General features: G+C 38.7%; 1 protein-coding gene across 2 annotated transcripts in view; it reads right to left on the bottom strand.

The window, feature by feature from the left end:
• Positions 1-25859, bottom strand: part of ABCA4 (ATP binding cassette subfamily A member 4) — a 76945-nt gene that overhangs the window by 44002 nt on the left and 7084 nt on the right. Inside the window, exons 3-14 of one of the 2 annotated variants that reach the window (XM_040565611.1) lie at positions 24798-24891; positions 23669-23810; positions 21519-21658; positions 18860-18987; positions 13912-14109; positions 10351-10440; positions 9728-9965; positions 8367-8506; positions 7074-7190; positions 6121-6318; positions 2289-2494; positions 1286-1462 (exon numbers count right to left, since the gene is read on the bottom strand). In XM_040565611.1, coding sequence (XP_040421545.1) covers positions 1286-1462; positions 2289-2494; positions 6121-6318; positions 7074-7190; positions 8367-8506; positions 9728-9965; positions 10351-10440; positions 13912-14109; positions 18860-18987; positions 21519-21658; positions 23669-23810; positions 24798-24891 — 1868 coding nt within the window. Of the gene's footprint in view, positions 1-1285; positions 1463-2288; positions 2495-6120; positions 6319-7073; positions 7191-8366; positions 8507-9727; positions 9966-10350; positions 10441-12726; positions 12940-13911; positions 14110-18859; positions 18988-21518; positions 21659-23668; positions 23811-24797; positions 24892-25859 lie in introns of those variants that run through there. The other variant, XM_040565612.1, reaches the window with a different exon arrangement.

Raw genomic sequence — 25859 nt, forward strand, 5'->3', positions numbered from 1 at the left:
TGCAGGCTTCAGAGAACTTTTGCATATCTGAGGTTTCTGCCCTACAGTATTCACAGTGGGGAGGACATAAACAGCAGGATTGCTAGGGCAACTTTTTGTCAGGCTAACAGGTAATGACAGGTTAAATCATGTGTCTGCAGTCTGCATTTATCTGAAGTACTAGCATTTGCCTGCACGGAACATACTGACAGAACTGTGTAATGATTTCTATAACCTTTTTTTTTTTCCTTAAGTGAAATTTATACCAAGACAGTTGCAGCAGCACAGATTGCAGCATTGGAACAGTCACACTGAATGCAGAAGTGGCACCACTTCATAAAATGTGGAGCACATGTGCTGGTTGAGGCAGTGCTAACGAAGGGCATAGCAACCACAGACGCTCCAAGGCCCACGTAGTCATGAAATCTCCACGGCCAGGAGATGCTCTTTCTCTCTCTCCCCATGCCTCCCCTGCCCTCCCTCTTTCTTTTATTACAGAGCAACAAACTTCTTTCTCCTTTAGCTTTTTTATTCTGTTCTTCACCAAGGAAAGAAATTCTTGGAATCCTTCACTGGAGTTATGTGAGATTTAAGACAAAACCAGTCAATCTCAACAAAAATCCATGGATGGGAATTAGGGAAAAAGAAGGTTTGGTAAGATCAGATAATTGCTGAAAACTGTAGCACTTGCAAGGAAAGGAAAAGGACTGATGTTAACAGAAACCAATGCCATACAACCAGCTTTACTGCAGGTACTTGTGATTTAGTTATAAATGGGATAATATTTATGGATGTCGTTAGGATTCTGGAAAGAAAAAGTTTCAAGAGCCTAAAGTGTCTTGAAATTCTGCAAGGAATTCTATAGAAAGCTGGCTATCTTCAAGGAACAAAAACTACTGCTGTGGGCATTGTTATATCTAGATATGAATAAGTCTAGGGTTAGGGTTTGGTAATACACTTGAAGAGATTGGGTTGTTGGATTCTTCAGAACTTACAATGACAGAAAGAGAGGCACCAATTCCACTGGGACAAGCAGTGTTTGTTCAATTTTTCTTGAAGAAACAGTACTTTTGATATAAATAAAGGTAGGTTTTAGAGATGTAATTAGGGGAAATGGCCTTACAATACTTCTGTGGGTTCCACATGGCTAACTGAAGGAGGCAGTCTTGGATATAACACAGGTTAGTGCTTTGTGTTCAGTTTTCCTACCAGTACTGGTCATACGTTAGAGCATGAAGCTCAGTGCCAGAGTTAGATAAAAACAAGTATTAATCAGAATTAAAAAAAATTAACTACTCTTACTCACACATCATCCACAAAACATGGATATGGCATTTGCTGCAGATAAATTCCTATTGGCACTTCAGTGTTGGTCTGGGTCTTTATAATCCCATGCTCAATCATGTCTTGGAGATACGCAAAGCCTCCCCATATATAACGTAAATCGTCCACAGGATCAGCTCTTGGACCAGGATCCCAGTACCTAAAAAGAAAATTCATATGGAAATCATTTGGGTAAACAGTGACTTTAAGAAAAATAAAAAATAAAAAATCTTAACTACTGAAATTGTATGGGCACTGCCTGGAGTTGCCCCTTCCAGATTTTGGTCTGTCAGACCAATAGTCTGCTTGACTTGCTTGAGAAAGTTTACGACCTGGAAGGTTCTTCTGTTTCCTTTAATTTTTTCTCCATTTACACAGAATAGCAGTTTTGGCCAAAAACATGCATAAATTAATTGTGTGTCAGAGTAATTGTTCTAGAATAGAAATATCTGTATTTGTAATACAGTATCCCTGGAGATTGAACTGGAACAGTTGGGTTGCAACCATCAGACACTATCATATTCACTGTTATATTCCTTTATGTAGACAACCCTGAGAAATCATTTCTGTTAACCCTTTAAGAAGTGAGTCCATGTGAAGGGGGACTTGAGGAGAAACAGCAGAGAAATTCTGCTGTCCAGGTAGAGGAGAGCTGGGTCACAACCTGTGTGGGACCTCCTTGTTCACCTCTCCCAGTAACAGAGCCAACTGAAAACTTGGGGCAGGTTACTGAACAGAGTCTGAGCAGAGCCGTTTCCTCTGCCATGTATCCATGCACTTACCCACTGCCTGGCCTAATTGTCACAGGAGCGATACCACTGGTGTCAGTGCCTGGTAACTGGAGATGGATTCTGCTCTGCATTACATACCAAATACTGCTGAATACAAATGGGTTTCATGCATGTATCCAAGGCAGGTTATAGTGTCCCTTTATTTCTCATATTCAAAAGATGGCAGGCAAGAACTGAGAAGGAACCATCACCTACCTGTCTTTGATTTTGTTTGTTTTCTCCACTGCATCTATGTCCATCCGGATCTTGTATTTCACATGTGGTGGAAGACTGCTTGCTATAGGCTCTATATCTGGAAAAACCACACCAGCCCAGAATTTGTTTTCCTCTAGCAGGTGAAGGGCTTGATGAGTCAGCTGGGTTTCATCACGATAACCTTCAAATTTATCCAAGATGAAGCACTACAAATAATCACAAAGAGAACAATTGCACTGGAGTAAGTTAGCAAGAGATATGCATTAAAGCAAACATCAGTGGCTAACAACAAAAAAGGAAGATAGGCTCATCTGAAGTAGTTGCCATTTCACTGCAAGGGTGTACAAGAAAAATCAGAAAAATAATTAGATTTAGCATCAAAAGGGAATCTCTTCATCTCAAACTGGCAATAAAGCTGTGTGAAGACTGTAAACTCTACAAATTCCATCATTGTTTATCTGTAAAATTGCAGGCTTAGGTTTGTATCTTCATCTTCTTCCCTTCAGAATCAGCAAGACATTACCAGAGAGTAGAAGTACTTAACTTCCTAATGGACTGAGAAGATATATATTCAATTGTCTTCCTTCATAAAATGCCATGACGCTAGCTTATTTGATCTTACATATTTGATCTTATCTTCTTGATCACCTCTTGCAGGTCAATAACCAAGAATTATTCTATACCAAAGGGCTCATAAAGGCAACTTGTTATTTAACAGACATCTTAAAGACTCCTTTGTTTAACCCTTCCCTGTGATAAAACATACTTCGTTGTTTAGAAGTTGAAGTATCACTGTTTAATGGTATCTATAATGGAAATATATATTTAAACTGGCAAAAGAACAAAACAATGCTTAAGTTGACAAAATTGTTTTGTAGCTTTGTGACACTGCATCCCATTTTGTTAATGTTGATTCTCCTAGTTTGCTTTATAGGATTGAACTGCATAGAATTTCCTATCAGAAAGCAAAATAAGGCAGAAAAAAACCTTTCTGGTTTGTATTGCAGAGAAAAATTCAAATTAGACTGGTGTCTATAGTTTTTGGTGGTGGTGTTTTTCTTGTTGTTTTTTTTTTTTTTTTCTTATGTTTATCCCACATATTTAACTGAGTTCTGGTACTCGGTTTTTTTAGTCCTGCCATGTGACTTTGTCTTCGTACTGTCATTACTGTGTCTCTGCAGTATCTGATGGACTATTAGCTATTTCTTTGTGATGAGGTGGCCTGGAATTCTGTTCAAGGGACTTTTACCAGCTGCAGGAGAATGCATGTAGTTCTGCAGGGGAATCTGTGGAAACAGCACTGGCAAAGTTATGACAGACAAGTGGTCTTGTCTAGATTTTCACCGCAGAATGCACAGTGTCTCAACTATGCTGAGGAACACTACAGGCTTTACCCAGGTGTCCAGGAAAGGAAGTAGCAAGGATTCAAAAGAGGAAACACAAGTGCTTATGGTTTTCCTTGAGAGCAGAAGGAAACCAAAGCCTGTGTAAGAACACAGGCTAACACACCAATGTTGCAATAATTGAGCCTGTTTGGAAGTGAAAAGAGATTTTATATTGTAGTCTACTAGCCAAAAACTAGAATTCTTTCCCTTAACATTAATTGCATTCAAAACAAATGCTGTATGCTCTACCTAGGCTTTTTTCTTGGTGAACTGCAACACAGCTTGTGCCTTCAGAAATATTGCTATGTCAAAATTAAGTCATCTTCCACTTACTGAAATTTATTTCACATCTTCTCCCAGTAATTATTTGCAATTAAAAATGGCCCCATGAAGATCAGAAAACCAAAACTAAAATACCAAGAAGAGGGTTGGAATATGAAAATAGAATTAAGTATAAAGAGGTATTTAGGTTTAGCTGCTCCATGGCCTAAGGTAATCAAAGGGAGTAACAGGAATTCTTGGTGTGGTGAGGATAAGCAGCTACTTCATAACTTGTGGGATTCTCAGCTGCACCACAGAAATCTGGAGTCTCCAAAGACAGCTGCTGGCAGCACACCTCCTTCATTGTATACTATGGTGAGGAGTAGGGTGTCCTTGAAAAGGAGCTGTTTGTTCCCATTGTGCTTGGCACAGTCTGAAAACATTCTCAAATGCTAGCAACTCAGTGTAAACAGCAGACTTAAAAGAATTAACTTATTACAAAGAATTTTAGGACACTGAGATCTATTACCAGGTATAACAACTGCCCTGATATTGGCCATGTTCAACCACTGACCTGCAGCAAAGCAGGTCACCAGCTTGAGTAAGAAATAATTCTGCTAACATCATGCAAAACATCATCAGAATAAGCAGAGCTTTGTGCATAAGTCTTATTGCTCCCTGTTGTAGTTGCTATAAGAAGGCAGATAAACCTTCAGTTTCTGCCTTCTTGCAGAGGATGGATAGTCTTTTAATCTGAACTGGACCAAAATCAGGAGAGCTAGGCTTGCTCCTGTTGCCTACGATTAGTAGCAACTTTCTCTGTAAACTTTAGGCTCAGCATATTCAACCATTAAATAACTATTTACTCTTCTTTCAGAGATGCTGTACAATATGATTAATCTCTGTAAAGACTCTGAACCTCAGGTGGGAAGTGCTAAATACAGAGTACACAGGTATTAATATTACTGCCAAATGCAACAGTTTTTTAAACTCTCAGAGTTAATCTGCAGCACTGCAGGACCTGCTAGTTTTGTCCAGACTTGTAAGTTTACAAAGAGGCAGCATTTCATTTATCTAACTCAGCAGGAATCCAGACCATATCAGGTCCAGTTCCCAACACATCTTTACCTGCAGTCAGAAAGATATAAGACGAAAAATAATTCCTTGTGTCACTTACCTGGCTGTGGGAAGAAATGGATGTAGCGGTTTGTCTAGCCCTCTAAAAATAAAATCTTATTTGCACTGGACTTATTAATCTGTGTCTGATGAACTTATCAGTAAGTTAGATCATTCATGCCAGAATAACCTCATAAAAAGTATCTTCCAAAGTATTTTTTGAATGGCTTTATATTTTAATCTACGTTTTTAGCATTTCTTATTTGCATACTTAAACTTCATGTCACTTTCTGCACTGTGACTTTCAAAAATCTTCAGAGAGCCCCAGTAAAAACACAGCACTCCTAGAAAATGGGTGCACAGATTCCAGGAAAAAGAGAGACATCTTGGCAGAAGTGGCTACAGGACAAGTGGAAGTTCCCTATTGGTTTTGATGTATTTTTGATCAGGTGTTCAAAATCCTGACATTGAAATTTCCAACAAAATATTAGCTTCTCTGATGATGGTCATTTTGAAATTAGTGGCCTGTCAGTTATTAAATATTAAATATATATATATATTTTCTTTGAGGAAAAATTCACTTTCTGCTTCTTAGTATCAAAATGTGTTCAGACATTCAATCAGTATTTTGAATGTGAGAGGTAGCAGGAAGAGGGTGGTGAGGCACTGGAACAGGTTGCCCAGAGAGGCTGTGGATGCCCCATCCCTGGAGGTGTTCAAGACCAGGTTGGATGAGGCCCTGGGCAACCTGATCTAGTGGGAGGTATCCTTGCCCGTGGTAGGGGGGTTGGAACTAGATGATATTTAAGGCCCCTTCCGACCTGAGCCATTCTATATGATATGATTTAGAAATCGTCAAATTTAAGCTTTTTCAGAATAAAAAATATTTGTGTTCTTGTTCTACTGTATTATTTTAAAACATTTTGTTAGTATTGAGATGAAATTTGAAACAAATGAAGATACCTTATACTTTTAACTGTCTTGTCTGTTGCCACAGACTCCACATACTGCCTACTGTGCTTCAGGATATTCTCTAGAATGATTCCCAGCAGTGGAAGGGCTGACCTTACCTCCAGATACTGACTGAGCAAACGCAGAGCTTGGTCTACAACACTGAAGATGTTCCGCCAGTCAAAGTCCACCATTCCCTTCTCCCTGGTCCCCGGAGACCCATTGTGGAGAAAGTTGATAATGTGTTCAGCAGTTAAGCCTTCAGCACCCATCCGTCTGTTCAAGAAGTCCCTCACTGTAGGGTGCTTCAGAGAGTCCTGTGGAAATACATCAGAACAGCTTCACTACAATTATTCTCTTCACGTGCTCTGTTTAGCCAGAAAGGTTTCCATTTCCACAGCTCTTTCTGAGCTACCAAGTAGTACAAAAGGGTATGTTAAGGAAGGAATTTTATAGATGGGTAATTGCACAGCTGAACAGGAGGTGAGAATTGAAGACTGAATGAAAAGAAATTTATCCTTGACTATTTATTGCATATTTTTTCTGCATAAGCAAGAGGATAATTTAAAAGAAATAAGTATGGAAAAACAAATGTTTTCTTCAGTATGAACTTCTATAAAAACTCCAACTACAAACAATACTTGTATCCAGAGTCAGATCTAAGAGAAGAGGAACTAAGTAATTTCCTAAGTCAGTAAATTGCTGGGTTCAGAAAAAACATGGTTCTACTGCCTTCTTGGTCTATGTAGAACCCTACAAAATCAGGTTCTTCTGCTGTTCTTGCAGGACATTTTGCAGAGGCCAAGTGGCGACTGCTGTCTTTATTAAGAAATCATTAGCAGACTGAAGAGAGTGTCCAGATCTGAGGTTCTGTCACGAACTCTCTGAAACGCATATAAGACTATCCTTCAAAACAAGTTCTGTAACCAGTCCAACAACTTTAAAGGCTACAAATTCCTTGCTGCAAAGGCTGTGCTTCCAGCCAAACCTCCAAAAAAATTAGCTTCTTAATTAAAGTATAGGATGGTGAAAGGCCGCTCTTACTGAGGCTCTCTGCTAGGTTATAACATACACGGATCATATTCATTTGCAGGCTGTTTTGAAAGAAGTACCACAACTGAGGTCCTACTTCTTCCCAAGCTTTGGTCAACAGTCTGAGGCGTTCAAGTTCCTCAAAAGTGGAGTTTGCCTGAGGAACAAAGCAACAGGAAAGAATGTTTAGAATGCTAGGGAAAGAAACACACAGAATTTATAATCCAAGCATTCAGCGACAGTGAAACGTGTAACTTATGAATGTTGTAGTTTTTACCTTCAGTACTTAATAAACTTGCTTAAATGCCAGAAATATTAATATTTCTCAAAAAAGAAACTCTTAAAATCCAACTGGAATCAAAGTCATTTTGGATAAAATTCTTTTGTTTGTGTAACGAGAAAAACAAGAGCCCACATTAGCCCCAGTTAACTTCAATTCGTTTAACTACTCAGGTTTTAGGTAGAATGATTTCCTCCTCTCTTCTTTCCGTTGATTATTTCCCTCCACTGACTGTAGATGAAGTCTGCCCTAAAGAATGCCTAAAGCTGGGTGAAATGAATCTAAGCAGTTAAATCAAGTTCACATATGACCTGGGTTTTACCTACCTTATCACTGTCCACTCACTTACTCTCAACATCTAGTCTCAAGACAGTTCAATAGAGTTCATTTCCAGAACGGAAGATGAAACTGCAATTCAACACTGAGAAAGTGTTTTCAGGCCAAGAAGTTTTCACAGAACCCCAAGCAACTTTTTGCCATTTTGTCTCTTTTCTGGCTTTCTTTCCTTTGCACCACATATGCAACAGTTTTGAGATAGCAGAAGTATTACATCTTATACACTAATATCAATCCAGCATCCTAATTCATGAAGTCAAAAATATTTATTCTTTCAATGTATATATTACTAAACCACTATGTTGCTATTGGTTTGTAATCTCTCAGTGTCAGGTCTCCATGAGTCTATCCAAACCTCATAGCAGCACCATTAAAATTCTTCCTGGCACAGAGCTGCTAATGTTCCTACATCTGTAAAATATGTATGAACATTACTATTTTTGTTAGTGTAAATGTGGGAACATGCCAACAAAAATGCTACTTGAGCTAGAAAAAGCTCGTAGTGTGGACCAAGGCAGGATGAATTAGTGAAGATCTGTCTCCAGTTTCTGTAAATGAAGATTAACTATCCCTCCTCTGATGATCACCAGAACAGGACTTCTAATGAGAAAATCTGATTAGTTTGACATAGGTGGCTTGCTGTTTTTCAAAGGATGTTTCTTAGAATGCATTTGTTTTTTTCAGAAATACACATATTTACATTTCAGAATTTCTTACGTTTTTTAGGATTTGCCATACAGACGGTGAATCAGGAGCAACGAGAATTTTTCCCATCAGCAGGGGCTTCACAGCACTCCAGGCTATTTTGGTTAAAGGGTTTGATTCCAAGTTCTGGATCAATGCATTACAGAAGGGTGCTGAAGACCGAAAGACAGACACATCCTTAAGTAACCCTCCTTAAATCTTACCACACATAACATCCTGCAGGGCTTTTTACTAATGACATGGACCATTTAAAGCATTTTCAATCTGAATGGGTTAAGCACATTTTCCAATGTAGAAGTATGTCTGAAAAGATGGAAAAGACTGTAGTAGATTTTATAGTTCAAACTCTCTGGAAGGATTGAGAACTTGATCCTACAATAACTTAGAACTAAGCATTTTCCTGTAAGCATTTCTATCTTACAATGGATTAGTTACTTGTAAAGTATTCAACTATTTTGTTCCCTGGATAAAGAAAGGGGAGTACTGGGTCTTCTCCAGGTCTCGTGGAGGTTCAGACATATGTAGAGCCAAGTGCAACACAAAAAGTGAAATCTATGATTCCCTTCACAGGCAAAGTGTTCACCTGTACTTTGCAAGCACACAAATATATCCATCATGGCAGAAGGGACAGACAAATCTAATATCAGCTATGATATGAATGTTAGCATAACAAAAATTGCTGGTGGTCTCAATATAGAGAAAAACTAAACAGCAAATAAAAAGGACATAATAATGGTATAAAATAATGAATGGTAGAAAAGAAAAACATTTCTATTACAATAGCAAGAAGATAAGTGAAGAAATCAAAGCAAAAACATTTTAAAGTTATAAATTGAGTTAATTTCTATGTAAGATTTAATTAACCTGTAGAACATTATTGCAACAAAATATATGTACTTTTATGCAGGAAAAGAAAACCAGCCACCATACATCACATTAAGTGTTATTTAAAAGGAGAGTTTTAAAGACTACTGCACTCCAGGCCAACAATCAAGAGACTTCCAAATAAATTTGTCTTGGAGAAAAGTAAATCGAGAATGATGCACCATAGAGTTTCCTGAACCTTTTTCAGAAGTATCTAGTTCTTCCTGATATCAGTAGCATATATTAGAAAATAAGGCAGTGGGAATGTTTTAATTATGATGATGATGTTTATGCCTTCATATTGAAAGTTAATGTGTGTTTCTGTCAGTTCTCAATTCCTGGTCTTCTTTGCTTTCAGTTAAAAAGTACATTTGAGCAAAACTATTTCATCTGTCCCTAATTTCCCAAATTAACTACTTTAAAATGTTATTTTATAAAAGCCATAGTGGTATTCTAACACAAGCTTCACTTGTCTACACTCTCTGTCACAGTTTGATGGAAAAACTTACTGGTTGTATTATCATAAAGATAACTGGATTTCTTTGTAGAGTCAATCCCCAGGAAAGCTTTGTAGTTGTTATCTTCATACCAGTTGAAGGAAAGCACTCTGGATCCACCTCCTTCTGGGTAGCCACAGAAAAGATCAGACATGGAGCTCACCAAGTGGCCTAAGGATTCAGTTCTTCCATCTTGTACAAATGGTTTTAAAACCTTGAAAAGGTCCTGAACGCTTGGCTTCCTGGCTAGCTGCAGTAAAACAAGACTTCTTTGTTAATTGCAGCCCTCAGAAGAAGAAAGTATTTGGAGAGATCTCCAGTAGTGCACAGACTAGTACAGTCTAGATGCAGTTAGAACCTCATCCTTTCATCTCCTCTGTGCTGGTCACAGGCACGATTTTCAGTTCTTGTTCTCTCATGTTTATTCTGAAGAAATCAAATGCTTCATAATTGCCAACGCTTATGCCCACATTTATTTTGTAATGAGAGAATAATGAATTTCTAAGGAAAGAGCTCTTCCCAAACAATTCTATTTTCTTTCTGATAAAGCAGATAATAGGAAATAAAAAGAACAAATGGACAAAGAACTACAAACTATTCAGAAAAGTGATGCCATCTATTAGCAGACCACTTACCTTTTGTGCTGCTTGGGAGATATTAGACAGCACCCTCCCCCAAGACCTCAGATCAACACCTGGTGAGTTTCTGTCCAACACACTGGGAAGCTGTGAATACATCAGAAAATACAGATGAGTTTTGGATAGTTTCTACATGACAACAGCTTATATAGTGAGAAGAAAATCCAGACAGCATCTCTTCAGTTCAAATGCTTTGAATTATTTGTAACACTGCCTTGTGAGATTTATGGGACCACAAACCCATAACCCAAGTGCAAACTCTCACAGCAGCCTGAGTAAGCTGTCTTACTAATATGAGGCTGAAACAGTCACAGGCCACTGAAAGTATAGCTTGGGATGTTTTGCTTATCTAAGCCCACAATACCAAAAGGTACAAAAATAAAGGAGCAATGCAGGAACTGGGATTTATGAGAAGCTGTTTCTCAGAGGCTATTCTTCCAGTGAGATGCAGAGACTCTTATTAACTTCTGAATTTAACAAGTGTTGTGATTCAGAAGCCTCTGCTTGCCATGGAGGTAAAATACCTAGTAGTACTTCTGAGATCTCCTGATTTTGGAGACTGGTTCTTAAGGTCTGTTAGATCTGCCAGAAACCAGATCTGCTTCTCCAGGCTCCTGCAGACTGACCAAATGGCCTTTCTGCCAGAAGTTAACACTTCAGTTATCACTGGCTTTTTAAGAAACAGGTGGCACCATGGCATGCTGCCACTTACTACTTTGCTTGCATCATTGCATCCCTCTTTGTCAACTCTCTGAAGAATCATGTGTGCACTTGGTGTTAGCACTCTGAGGTTTTTACAGGCATTTATTTCTCAAGTATTACAAAAAGAAAAAAAAAGAAAAAAAAAAGAAGCAGGATTTTTGAATAGACCATAATATTTATTAGATAAGCCTCTAAAAAGATTTCCCAAGACTGTACAGCTATACACCCTGCTTATTCCCTGCCATTTCTTTCAGTCAGTTGGTAGTTAAAAAAGCAAAAGACAGAGCTGCACTATGTAGGCACCTGGCAGGGAATCACAGCAGCAAGAGTTTTTATGGAAAGCTTATGTTTGCATGTTCTGATCTGTCACTTGCAGTAGAGGCAGGAAGTATACACAAGTACTGCTTCAAAATATACTTTTCCTTTTTCACTTGAAGGGAACCAGTTTCTGCACAGATTATACAGCATTCTTGGAGCACTTGTCCTAACCTGGCCTTTTTGAAACTATGAGCAACAATATTGTAAACAACATGAAACAAACCAGAGAAAAGCCTGGGCTAAATATGGAATTAAGAACCTCTTTGCTGGAGCTAGAGGAAAAGAAGGAAAAATAGTGACAAAGTTGCATGTGTTTTTTCCTAAGTATTATTTCTTGCAGGAGGCACTCTGTAGGAGCCAGGTCTTAAAAGCAATGTTCTAAAAGGACTGAGTTTGTACTCAAGTTAGTTCATGTTCTCTAGGAGCACACAAAAGACAGGATCAACAGGGATTATATACAAACTATGCACATGTTTGACCTAAATATCAGAGCATATAGTTAGGAATGTGTATTGACCCTTAGCACAGAGGGGAACAAAAGCTTTCTCCAAAATGTTTATCCAACTATTTTCACATTCACTAGAATTAAAGATAGTGTTGTAAAACAAACAAACAAATAAAAACAAAAGAAAAAACAACAAGAAATGAACATTGAAGAGTTTCCTTCAGAAAACAGAAAGCCCAGTTCTGGAATCCACAGTCAGCTGCCGATCCTAAAATGAGGCCTACTCACAAAAGGAGCTCTGCAAAAATAAATTCTGGTATGTAGTTGGTTACAACTGTAGCCTGAGGACCAAGAAGTACAGAGGGACTGACAGTGTAAGAGGGTAGAAAATAACCTGGGATCTTGAAGACATGAGGTATCATTTTGCTAGGAATCATGAAAAGGTAAACCCTCCCTCTTCAGCTAGGTACATATTAAAACCACTGGGAATCAGGCTGTGGATACCCCTACCAACACAACCAACTTCCAATACTGAGGGGAAGTCTTGGCAGACAGACCTTGTAGGAAAAGACCACACCGTAAACCTGCATCTTTGATAATTCTGGTGTTTAGTTTCAGGTTTATGTTCCTATTTCTCACAAGTCTATTTTTGTTTAAACACAGACAACTGCTTCATCAAATCTCTTCTTTCCATTTTATTTGATATGGCAGCAAAACCGTGATATTAGCAGCTTAATCCTGAAGCTGGGCAGTGCAGCATGCATATTCACAGGAAGTCCTTCAGTGCTGAAAACTTACCCGAGAAGTACTGTAGGGCTCTCTTCTACTTCAAGCAAGCACCAGTTATATGAAAATATCTGTGTATATTTTTAGAAAGGGAAAACAATCAGAAGCTTTCAGAAACTCACCACAGATTCTTATCAGGACTGGCAAAATCACACAGGCTCAGTGAATGTCTGCCAATGCTAAAATAATCAAACAGTAATTTGGCTGGTGTGTCAATTAAAGCTTCTGGCATCCTGTGTTCCCAGTTCTGAGTAACTCAAAGCTGAATTAAATCCATGTTAAATGAACTATGATGTTTCCTGCTGTGGCAGGAAAGTCTGATCAATGCTTTCTAACTTCAGCAACTCCCCATATATGCTGCCTGTTGTATACAGCAAACTGTCAATGTGATGATCTCATGACATTTATTTACAAGGTGAAAAACAGCAAATTAAATTTAGGGTTGCAAAACGCAAAGTCACAAACATGGGGAAAAAACATCATCATCATACATAGTGATGGGCTATCACCTGGAAAGAGACCTTGGAGTCTTTACAGTTAGTTCTCTGAAAGCATCATCTCCGTGTTCAGAAGACAAATGGAATATTAGAAAACACAAGGAAAATAACAGAGAGCAAGAACAAAAAATACCATTATGCTGTCATATATATATATATATATATATATACACATATATATGTATGTATATCCATGACACATGGAAATACTGAACTCTGGCTGCAGTAGCAGTTAATTTATGGCAAGGACACAGTAGAAATATGAGCAGCACAAAGAAGAACAATGAAAATGAACAGAAGGAAAAGCTTCTGTAGAAAGAGTAATGAAAACGAGTACAACTTGTTTCAACAAACAAATAAAAAGGCACATATGGGTATCCCCATTCAAGTTGCATCACGACTGTGACTTCAGAGTAAAATCCCGTCATGCTGGATGGAGCAAATACAGGATGGGTTGTATGGGAGTATTTCAGATCTCTCAGCAAGGTCCAGATAGGTCTTCCTGAGCTCTGTTCTTTTACACAGACTAGGAATGCCAGATTCCACAAACCTTTTAAAATTTTATTTGAATCTTTTAGTTCTCTTGTAAGTGAATTTCATCTGTTACCTCCCAAAGCATGCTCCAAACTGTCTAGTGGTCCTGCTGATGTTAGGTTAATAACTGTATATCCATAACTTCACATTTGTGGGGGCAAATAAACAAAGACCTCTCAAAACACTGGCGATGCATTAGAAAGAAAATTCTTGAAGTACAATGAAATATCAGCCAAAAATGACCACATAAGGCAAGATGATTGTGTTAATACTTACCAGCTGAAATAGCTTAAAGAAATCAACATTTGCATACAAGGCATCTTCCACTCTCTGTAGGCTTTCCTGGGAGAGGGCACACATGGTCTTGTGGACAGAAGGGAGACCTCTTCTGCTGCTGAAGATAATAAAGCGGTCCAGGAGCATCTGACTGCAAGCAATGTCCTTCAGAGTCAAGTTGGGTACACCATAGGCAAACTGCAACCAAAAATAATGTTTAATTATTATTATTTTTGAACCTTCAGGCTATGCAGGAACAACTGGAGATTTATCAACAACAGACATCTTGATATCAGCATCTGTTAATATTTTCCTGAATGGCAGGAAGATGTGGTCAGCTGAAGCACTAACTCTTCAATCACCTTCACCCGATGTTATGCTAGATCACCTCACCTTCAGACAGGTTTTTCTTCTCACTAGTGATTCTTCCTTCCATTGCAGAAGTTCTTACGAGTCTTCTTTGCTTTCTCTCTGTCATCTAAGCATGCCTGAGGCCATGCCATGCAACCCATCCTTATGGTTAAGCTTTAACTTGTTTGAAAGTATTTCCTCAGGACCAATCAAATGTGCCACATCACTATAACTTTTGTTTATCCTGGTTATAGTTTTGCTGTCAGCTGTTCTAACTGGAAAAAGACAATTCCAATTGCCTTTGCTCAAGCTTGATTTCCCTCACTATTTTATTTCAGTTATGATTCTTCCACTTCAGTGCTTCCCCACATCCATTATTCATAGTCACTGTGCACAGGCATACAGCCAGGCTCAACAAAGCCATTTTACATTAAACCACACCCAGCCTACTTATTTCAGCTTCTAATATAAGTATGGAACAGAAAATAAAGAAGTTATCTTTAGTGTTTAACCAGTGACAGCAAATTAGTTTATAGTTGAAACCAGTGTAAATACAGTATAACTCCTCAGAAATTGATGTATTTACCTAGGACTTGTACTGTCGTAATGGAATACTTTTGGAAGTCTATGATTCAGTTCTACTTGCTTTACAGTGGACAGAATACATGACAATAAAATAAAAAGTAGCACTGGAAATTGCTCAGAGGCTGTTCCCATCCTCTGTACATCTCTTTGCCCGTACAAATTGCATGGAAAAAAGTTCACAATACCATAATGACTCTAAATACCTACCATGTTTGAGACAAACACAGACATTCAGACAAATGAGGACTGTGCACTGACACTATATTGTTGGGCTAGATGCTTTTTAAAAACTGCAAAGAAAAAGAAATTGACAAAATATGCATAAAATATAACTTTCTTTAGAAAATTTATCTGCTGAGTATTCCAGTCCTCAAGACATTTGGATCAAAATAAACATACCAAGCCTACACCAGGTGCACATTTATTTCCTAAGTAAATTAACAAGGCCATCTAAGTGATTCTGAACATTATAAAAATTTTGTATCCGCCAGTCTCCTATAATTTGCAGCTGAGACTTGCTTCATGATGCCTGTAAAGAGAAGTATTTAAAAACCTAGATGAATGAGATCAAAATAAAATTAATTTAGTTGCTTTGGAGAGTGGATTCAGGCTTGAGAAGTTATTCATTAAGTACTTCAGATGTCAGAAGCTACCAGCAAAACTGCAAGTGTGTCTGTGGAAAATCAGGTGAAGAGAGGTCTAGAACAAGAGTGTATTTTGTCAGTCATGACTGTTCTGAATTTCAGCTTGTGGAGCTGATTTTTACAAAAAATACAGCTGAATTACACCCAGATTGTGTATAGGAACAACAATGCAAAAAAGGGATACGAATTTCTAGTAAAAGTATCTGACAGGTACAGTCCCTATCATCACTATAGATGTACCCACATATTGCCAGAATCTATATTGTATTTGCACTAGGGAGTCCGAGAACAAGTAGAGTAACAAATCCTCAAAGAGTTCTAATGTATAACACAACTTAAAAAACCAGGACATACCTGAAAATTAAGCACACAGCCGTAATTAAACTAATTAACCCCTCAGTTTTGTCATCCTTTACATCATTGCTTGATCTTTGAGAATACACAGTCTAAACCATCAGTCCAGGCAGCATGGAAAGCACAGGCTTTCTCTTTGCAAGGGGCTGTTCTGCCATAAGTGGCACAATAAGCACTTAAATCTATTCAGTAGCAGTGACAGTTTACTTACTAGATTATGAATTTTCAAAAATTAAATGACAAATTAACAGTGTGGCCTTAGCTAGTGCCTTTTCACCATACAATTTCACCTATGGGGAATCTACCAGTACAGATATTACTGAGAAAGTGAGATTTGCTTAACAGCAAAGTCAAAACTCACACTGAGAGTGACACAAAGACAGGGCACGTATGTTGCATTGCTAACACAATTTAGATAGTGTAAAGACAGAATGCAAGAGAGGAAATGCAACTGATGGACAGAGTCTTGCAAACTAAGATTTGAATTTGACTGACCTCCTGTCAGTGAAAGAACTTGCTTATTTGCTCAGTCACTACAGTTCTGGAGATGTGCATGTGAAAAGAGTATTTTTTAGCTGCACATGCCTGACCTCACCATCCAGCGTGGGCTGTAATGCAACTGAGCTGCACAGGGAGGCAGCCTGGGAGCCTTGCTTTGACTTGTGAAATGAGAAAACTGTGACATTAACATCTCTGAGAAGGATTAAACACAGAAAAAAGGACAGGTTATTTACAAACTGTAACTGCGTTTCAGGAATTTCCATGAACAGATGGGATTAGCAAAACAACAAACCTCCGCCCTTCCAATTTTTCCGGTAGGGTGGGCTGTTGCCAATCTTTCTTGAACTTCTTATTGTGTTTTAACATCAGTCTCTTATCCTTATCTTAGAGTGACTCAAAAGAAGCAGGTCCTCAGAGGAAAACTTCAATACTTTTTTTTTTTTTTTTTTTTTAAATCGACGTGTCACTGTTTGGCTAAAGAAATGAAGTCCAAATTATTTTTTCAGCTAGTTGCCTGTTTGATCAAGTTTAGCTTTCAGGTCTGTGTGTCATTTCCTGCACTCCCAGGCGGCTCAGACCTAGATATGCAGCCAGCTGTTGGCAACAGTCAGGTTCTTGTAAACAAGCTGCTTTCGGGTCAATCCGCTCTGTTCCATTACAGCCCGGGAGAGAGGACGCGCAGCAATATACAGGCAAACAGAGGGTAGAGCAGCAAGAAGAACTGGAAGTGAGCTGTCATGGTTAAGGCTACAGACAAACACAGATCTGTGTTCCAGTCATGGCTCTGCGATTTCTAACTCAACCAACTAAAAGCAATTACTTGGGCTGGTCATATCAATAAGGTCTATAGGAATTTTGTGACTTATCCCGCACAGCAGAGAAAGAGTTCAATTCCCATTGAAAATAATTCTCTTATGTTTTTGAGAAATCAGTTTTTCTACTTCAGTTGCTCTTGGAGGAAGCATTCATAGCACTTTCTTTCCTCGTATCTGTAAACCAGCTCCAGTGAGAAGACCTCGTACCCCTGCAATTACTGCTAACAAGAAAACTTCACAGAGGACAGCAAAAGTGGTATTTAATGCCAGGTCTCCTTCAGCTTCCTCTCAAGCTGATGTTCAAATCTTTTAACTCCCAGCATCAAAAGAACTACATCTCTTTCTACACCTGCACAGAGAATACATTAGAAAGACACCATGTTCCAGCAGGTCTCAGTCAGACTTTCAGTGATGGTGTTGAAAACACCACCAGTCCTGTATACACTAGCAGAGTTTTCAACAGTAGCTGAATGAAGGCCACTGGGGAGCTAATGCAGCCTAACACAGCAGCACACAGTTCTCTGTATGCAGCAGACATCTGACAAAGAAGAGGGTAGGGAGAAAAAGGGAAAAATCAAGCCCAAAAGGATCTCTGTACAATTCTTCTTGTCATGAGCAGCAAGGAAACAATTTTTTTGCCATTTCAACTGCTAGAGAGGTGTGAAGACAAGTAGGATGTATCAACTGACACTGCCTTTGCTATTGTCTTGTGGTATTGCTTCATAACGAAGTGAGGAGAGGGAAGAGCTTCTCCTGGTACTTATTGAGAATAGAGCAGATATGTAACCTGGCAATTTAGTCACTCCAGCTGGAACCTGTGGTGCACAAAAGGAACTGAATGCAAACTCATTAATCTCCTCCATCTTTCTGGCCGTACACAGTTCTAGCATTTATGTTTTATGTGGTGATGAAAAAGAGGAATTGCAACTTTTAGTGTCAATTATTCATTTGCTTCCACCCACACACTAACACAACGTAGAAATTGTTCCAGAGTTCTGATTCAGCAACATTCATTCATTAATACAGCACTCCTCTCAGCTCGCAGACACCAGTGCATGTAGATGCACAGATAGCCTGGACTTGGTCAAACGCAGTCTCCCGCTTAGCTGCTTCATGAGTGATTTGACCTGCAGCTTTCACTGTGAATTTTCAGAGCAGGTCTGTTATTCAGTTGGAATCTGAAAAAGTGGGGCTGCTTTCCCACTCCCACCTAGTCACGTGAGACAGTGCTGTAAGGCCAACATATTACTTTGCTGACGTTGGGGCAAAGAATTTAAATGTTAAATCAAGAACCTGAAAATAGTTCTCTGCTGCTATTCAGCAGGGCTGCTGTTCCAAAAAGACGCACAGCTGCCTTATGATTTTGAGCCAAGTCTGTAATCATGAGGACAGATGCATTGCTTGGCAGTATCATTTCTTGATGTTTCTTTTGTAGTTCAGGAGCAACAACAGCATCAAACCAAACACCTCTATTTAATACATATTCAAAACATTATTATTAATTATTATTATTATTTTAAGACAAAACAAACACTTCTTCCAGATTCACAAAAACATAAAGGTGGATATAATGCATGTAACCTATAAGGCAACAGAAATTCTGGGCACAAGGTCCCCACTGAAGCTACTTTGCATATACAACTCAAGGTATTGTGTTCCACACAGATAACAGCTTGGTAGTTTTTACACTCTACCCACCTGTTCAGGGCGCACTTGAGCATTAATAAGCTGGAAAACAACAACATCTGGAAGACCAGCATCTTCCAGCAAGAAGGAAGTGAGAGTCTCCCCATCTTTCAAAATGTCTAGAATTCGTATTCCTCTTCCTGGATGAAGAAAGGAGTATGGGGATCAGTGAAATGCTAGACAAAGGAAGGTAAGGAACATCTCAAACACTGGCTTAAACCAGCAAGAACTATGTGCTTTGACTCATATGCTTAGTAGTGACTAATAGGGTCCAAAACTATTCTTGAAATTCAACATGATTTTAATCTTTTGCTGGGGAATGATTATGAGAAAATGACGACTGTTCTGACTCTGCATATTTGATCTCTCAAAGATCCTTCTGAGTAGGACTTGAGCAATGAGAATATTCAAAGCATCCCCGATGGCATTTGAAAGTCTCTGCATTTTTTTTTCTGAGGTAATGATTTATTTTAAATGTTTGGACTGAAGTATGCTACTGTTGTTAGAACAAGGGTCCTTTCTGCTGTGTCTTGTGTGAATAACTTTGGCCAACACTTTACACTTAGACTAATTTATTGCTTGCTGTTGACAACCTTAGCTATTTAACTTGATTCTGTAGTTTTTGCATTTAGCGTATCAGCATGAATTTTGCCTCAGCATGGTCCAAGTGAAAGCTTGGAAAGTGAAATGACTCCTGTCTGTTAAATACTATGGCCTTAATTAAAGGTAGTTCACCAAGCACCCCCAGACTTATGCAAAGAATGTTTGAAAAGCAGTAGCTCTTGAAGCCTTTAGAACAGGAATTTGAGGCTGATAGGAGCAACATATATCACATTGACATGGGGAATGCAGCTTCGGACATCTCCACATAAACATGCACTAATTTGCTGCTGAATGTCTCTGTTCATGCAAGTTATGCAGAATCTTATTAAAGTCCAACAACTACCTTTTACAACCTCATCTGCATTACGCTAACTCTGCCCTGGGCTGCAGGGGCTGAGCAGAACTTCTGCAATTGCTCCTCCATGTATTTGTTTCAGCAGTAGACACTGAAACAAATCCAGGTGCCTGTTGCTTGTATTTTCACTGATGCCCTTCCTGGCACCCAGGCACAGTGGAGGAGGAAGCACGTTACAAGAACACATATTGTCAAATGCAAGGGGGGAGTGGGACAAGGAAGGAGGACTCAAGAGGTGAATCTGGGTTAAGAAATCAGGAGGAGGAGCAGCTTTAATTCTAGCATTTGGTAATGTTTCATTGCTCAGCTTTGCAGCCCTAGTATTCTGTTAAGGTTGTCTCTTACAGGCAATAGTAGTAAGTTACACACACGCAGACCTTATATAGTTAATTCAACAGTACCTTTTTCTGCATAGGTAAAAGTGGCAATTCACATTTCATTACTTTAGCTCCAGGACTGACTTTGTGACTTTGCTTTATGAAACAGGAGATTCCAAGAATCTTTTATTTTTTAATAAAACATATTACAAAATAACAGATTCTGAAACAGCATTAGCATTATATTTCACAGGAGTTGGGAGCAACATGCTCTATTTCCCAGCTGGTAAGTAAAGTTGATACAGGATGCAAAGGCAACTTCCCAAACCATGGGGTGTTGTCCCTAAGCAATATTCTACAAACCCACTGCACTTTATGCTTTTCCTCTCCCCTGTACAGGTGGGTTTGGTTTCTATAGCTGTGTAAAAAACACATCTCAGATTATACTCAGATTTTTGTTATTTGCATTTTGATCTTCCCACTGTTATTTATAATGAAACACCCTTTCTTACTTCTACTTAGAAACCTCTGATGGGATAGTGGAGCATGTGTATCTGACGGTTTACACACATCTTATTAAAATATATGCCGGGTGACAATATTTGATTTTAATACGAATATTATTCCTGTGGCAAAGGATTTGAGAATGGGACAGACCAATTCTCAAAGTCATTCCATTTTTGTGCCATTAGTTTTAGGAGTATCTTTTCAAATTATGTATTTAAAGCCCAAATATTAAATTAAGAAAACGATTATTGATCCATTTCCTATATTTTCCAAGTGTAGTGTTTTGAGTTTGGCACATGACTTTGCATAAAAACTAATGGAGTTTATAAGCAAACAGAATTGTAAATTATATAAGTTTGCAATACCTAATCCCTCTAAACACATAATCAAAACAGGAACAAAGTGTTTCTTTCCTCGCTGTTCCAAACCTATTTCAGCTAATACTTGAAATAAAAATCTCTCTAAGCTCTTCTCTGGGTTATGCCCTTCATATTTATTCAGGTATGTTCCTAGCTTTTCATTCCTCTGCATCTTCCAGTGACGCTTTCTTACTGCTATTGCCTCTACCGTAGTAACAATTAATGAAATCTCTTCATCTACGTGTTTCACTTTGGGTGGTGATGTCTCTTTGTTTTTGTGGTTTGAGTTTTGTCTACTGTTATTTAAGGAACCTGTTTGCAGAACAAAACTGTATGCCTCTCTCCTCTCTCAAATGAAAGGTGTTTGTTACACCTTCTGTTAGTGAATTTTAGCTCACCCTCTCCAACAATAAGCAGAGTAACAGCCAGGTGTGAAATACATTATGTTGTTAGTCTCTGCATAGTTAACTACTAGTCAGTTTTCAGAAGGAAAAATTCAATAGTCTAAAGGATATAGAGAAAACAATTACCTGCAATTCTTTCAGGATTAGTTCTCATTGTTTCCATAAACTGAGTCATAATGATCAGTTCTTCCCAGACTCTGCCAAGGTCACGGATTTCAGGGGCTTCCAGTAAGAGCTCTTGAGCATCTTTATATACTCTTGCAAGGCTGAAAGAAGAAGTAGTGAATCAATAATAATTTAAGACTGATGACTCTTAAGAACCTTTCACATAAAGAAAAAAAAAAGGCAAAAAAAAAGCAAGGTTGACTTTCTCTGTGCTATGGATGAGGAAAAAAGTTATTTTATCCTTAGCCTTGAAACTCAAAGTTCAGTTTTCTGGTGGTAACAAAGTAGTTTCAGGTGGTGTGGGATTCAGTTAGATTTTGGAGTCCAAAGAAGGTTTCAGAGGGCTACTGGTGTGGCAGAAGGTTGGTCTCTCATACCCTTACTCTCTCATTAGCCATGATGATCTTGCTGGGGGGAAAGGACCTTCCCCAAACAACACCTATGTCACAGTTGTACTGAAAATCTGCTCCGGTTGTGGCCCAGGATCTGCTTTGGCATTTGGTTGGGGCATTCAGAGCACAAGCAGCCCTGCTCAGCTGGATAAGTGACATGGAAAGCTACAGAATCCTCCCCCCTCTCCCATCTCAGTCCCCTCCAATGTAACAGTGATTTTTAAGTACTTTCAGAAAATTTTTCTATTGGGGGCTGAAAACAACAGTGCCTGACTTCACCATAGGCAGCTCTTCACCTACAGTTCTGAGTTAGGACACACATTTCAAATAAGGATTCAGTCAGGTCCTGTGTTTATAAACAAATGTGAAAAACAGATCTTATTAGCAGCATGGGAGGCCAAGCACATCTAGGGATCGAAACATCACAGGCTTTTCCTTCTGCAGTAAAACTGAGATAGAATTTGAACAAATACCTGTTAAGAAGCACAGTATTTCTTTAATGGTTATGTTTTTCCATACATGGAAAGGTAAATCTCTGCCCACATGACTTATTTTAGCTTACAGGAAACAGCAAACAGGAAGGACAAAATTCTTTCAGAAAACACAATGTATTTGCTTCCTCTGTAGTGCACTGAATTTACTCTGACTCACAAAGGGACAGTTCGTTCTGTAATCAGCAACCTAGAAAAGCCAGAATGTACACAAAATGGAACCCTTTAGCTTCACTGTATGACTGACTGTACCCACAAAGAAGCCCAGGTGACTATTCTAAACCCTGTTCACTAGGAACAAAAGTTGAAATGCTAAATTAACTCCAAGCTATGGATTTAAATACTACAAGAACTTTGATGGCATTGTCATTGTCAATACTTGAAGTATAATCTCTGGATGCTCCAAAATGGACTAGCTGTAAAGGGAGATTTGGAATATTTTTCATAGCTATTCTAACAGGTTGTTGTCCACTCTAAGGGTCTTTGTCCACTGTGCTGTCTTTCATGACTCAGCTATAACGAAGAATGCAATGAAGCACTCCCACAGCTCTTTTTCACTAACAGTCCGGAAATCTTCCATCCTTCTATTTTGCTAATAAGCTTAGTAGCTGAAGGTTACTATGCTGATTGAAGTCTCACAGATATATAGCCAAAACAAGTGTTATATAAGAAGTAGCAGTGCAGATTTCCCCTTGCTACTACTATATCAGAGCCCTCATTCAGATGAAACAACTCAAGTAACGAGAAAAGAAAGCTTAGGGGTTTTCCAACTCATCAAAAAGATTTGTCTCGACACAGTCACCGAACAGTAGGCAACAGAAAGGACGGATTTTATTATGTGAATACATGCTTCCTAGAGACCAGTACACCTGAACTCTTTCAAAAAAGGCACTGACCTACTGTTATGAGATCCGTTCCAATGTTGCTGACTACTGTTGGAATGAAACTGACTTGCCAGATCTGAAAATTTTTGCCTTTCAGTACTTGCACCCTGGTGTCTTCTTAAATCCTCACCTTTCCCTTTTTGCTTACATCACAGAACTATTCTATAAACTCTCCCCAGTATACTGAGGGACCAATCTGAGCAGGCTGAAGGTGCTTCATCCTTTCTCCCCATAACACTCAGCAGGTGACAACAGGTTCAACAGGTGCCCAGGGCAAGCTAGCAGCAGTTGCCTAGCAGGCCTGTACTACTGCAACCCTGTCTTGCAGACAGAGCTCTGCTTACATGGAGTTGTTGTAGTTGGACACAACACCTGGACTCTCTCCACGGGTTGTGCTGCGGAAACAAGGGTTGTGGATGTTACAGAAGATGCCATGTAACCATGGCAGTGTTCCTGCAGATGGCATTGCCTTGTTTGGGAAGTGACCTGGAGTATGGAAACAAAATAATATAAAAGATTAGGTGCCTTTTCTAACGCAGCTTGTGTGAACCTGAATAGCATTGTGAGCTTTTTACTAAACAATGAATAGTTTGTATAGGATTTTTGAAAGTAATTAGCACCGGACTAATTCTGTTTTCAATGAGACAAGTGGCAGAGCTGGTTTTTTTTTGGCTTTTTTTTTTTTGTCAACAGAAATGAAAGAATACTAGAATACTGAATACTTTTTAAAATCCTACTTTCTGATTATTATTTTTTTCAGGCAACACATTCATAAACAGTCCGAGCTAAACAAGCAAAACCTGGTATCTCTAGAGTCAAGCAATTATCTAGCCTGCACACTAAACAATGAGGATGATTATCATGCTATAGTATGTGCAAGCAGCAATAAACACAAAAAGAATTACAAGAGGAGCAATAATCAGCATAACAGCCTTTCAGTGTAACTGCGGTTTAAGGTCTTTGGTTTGCATAAAGTCAGTCAGTTGGTTACTACCTACTAAGAAAAGAAGCCTACTGTGTAAAATTCATATTTGCTTCACTAAGGTCCACACTTCCACTGGAAAACTTTTAAGTGTTCACACATTATATCTTCTAAAGGCACTGATAAAAGCAATATGGCTATTTTCTACTGGAATTAGTTCTGACCTAGCCTTTTTATTTATTTATTTATTTGTTTTTATTCAGTAGTGAGACAATTTATCAACAACAGAGTTATAGAAATCTGCAATTTGATAGAGCCTTGAGACATCAAGTAAGTCCAACCACAAAATAGCTCACAGGAAAACTAGAGTTTTTTTCCCCCTCATTGGTAAGTTTTATAATATATGGCTACAAACAACTAAACTACTCACAGCAAAGTCTGTCCTTTTGCCATTAGAAAATACTTGGCATACAAGACCAGTATCTCTGTCTGAGACCTTCTAGGCATTATCTAGCACAAGTCAGAGCATTAAACTTGTCAAATGTTCTTACATTCATGTTGGCGATATAGTGGATTAGCCTTCCTCAGCCACACAAGGGCAAGAAATAATGACAGAGGCCACACAAGCTCCACCAGAAGACGAAGCTGGAAAAAAAAGCAAAAATCATTCAAACCAAATGCTAAAGATAAATTAAGTTCTTACACAAAGTGGATGACACTGTAACAATACAGAAAAACAGGATTAGATGCAATAGAGAAACAGAGGGATTTTATCCACACTTCTGCAATGTTGGGCTCATTAGCAGGCTAAAGTGTAACATACATACCTGAAGGTAAAGACTTTTTCATAAACCTACATTCTTTTATATTTACTTTTGCCTCTTTTTTTCACCACTCATTTCAACATCATTAATTTTCTAATACAGGTAAAAATGTATACATTAAGATCAAACCTCTTACTGAATAACATGCAAGACTCCATCCAAGGCTGCTTTATTGCCCAGGTCTTTCAATACACTTAGCACAGACATCAACTGCTAGCCGTGACAGAAAATCAAGGGCACTACTGTACCACAGAGCAACATCCTGCCTGTTTTTTCAGTCTTTCCTCCACTCTCATGTTTCAGTTTTACTGCCTCTGTGTGTTTTGGCAGAGGTTTGAAACTACAGTCCTTTGATCTTGTGACACAGGCTTTGGGCTCTGAGGAGCAGCTTTTTTTTTTTTTTTTTTTTGGGCCCAGCCACGTGGCACTTTTTTTCTCCTCCCTACAAGAGCCAGGACAGACTCTTTCCACAACCTGGGTTGTAGTACATGCACAGGAAAGCTCTCCCTGCCTCCTTTCTTTTACTCCTGCCTCCCACATCAGGCACCAAATACGTAACAGTAATGTGTACAGCAGCAGCGCCAAAGACATCATGGGTCACATGTGAATGTAATTTTTTCCCCCTTTTTCTTCAGATTGAGCCACGCAGGGTAAAAGATACTCCACAGAATAATTAAGAACAGTTTTTTGGAGCTGCCCTACTTTTTCCACTGTAATTCTGTTTACTGGCTTTAATGAAACACAGTTTAAGATTATGGCAAAAGGATACAAAGCTTTTCAACAGGCAAC

Source organism: Cygnus olor, chromosome 8 (genome assembly GCF_009769625.2).
Source record: "Cygnus olor isolate bCygOlo1 chromosome 8, bCygOlo1.pri.v2, whole genome shotgun sequence".
Classification (NCBI taxonomy): domain Eukaryota; kingdom Metazoa; phylum Chordata; class Aves; order Anseriformes; family Anatidae; genus Cygnus; species Cygnus olor.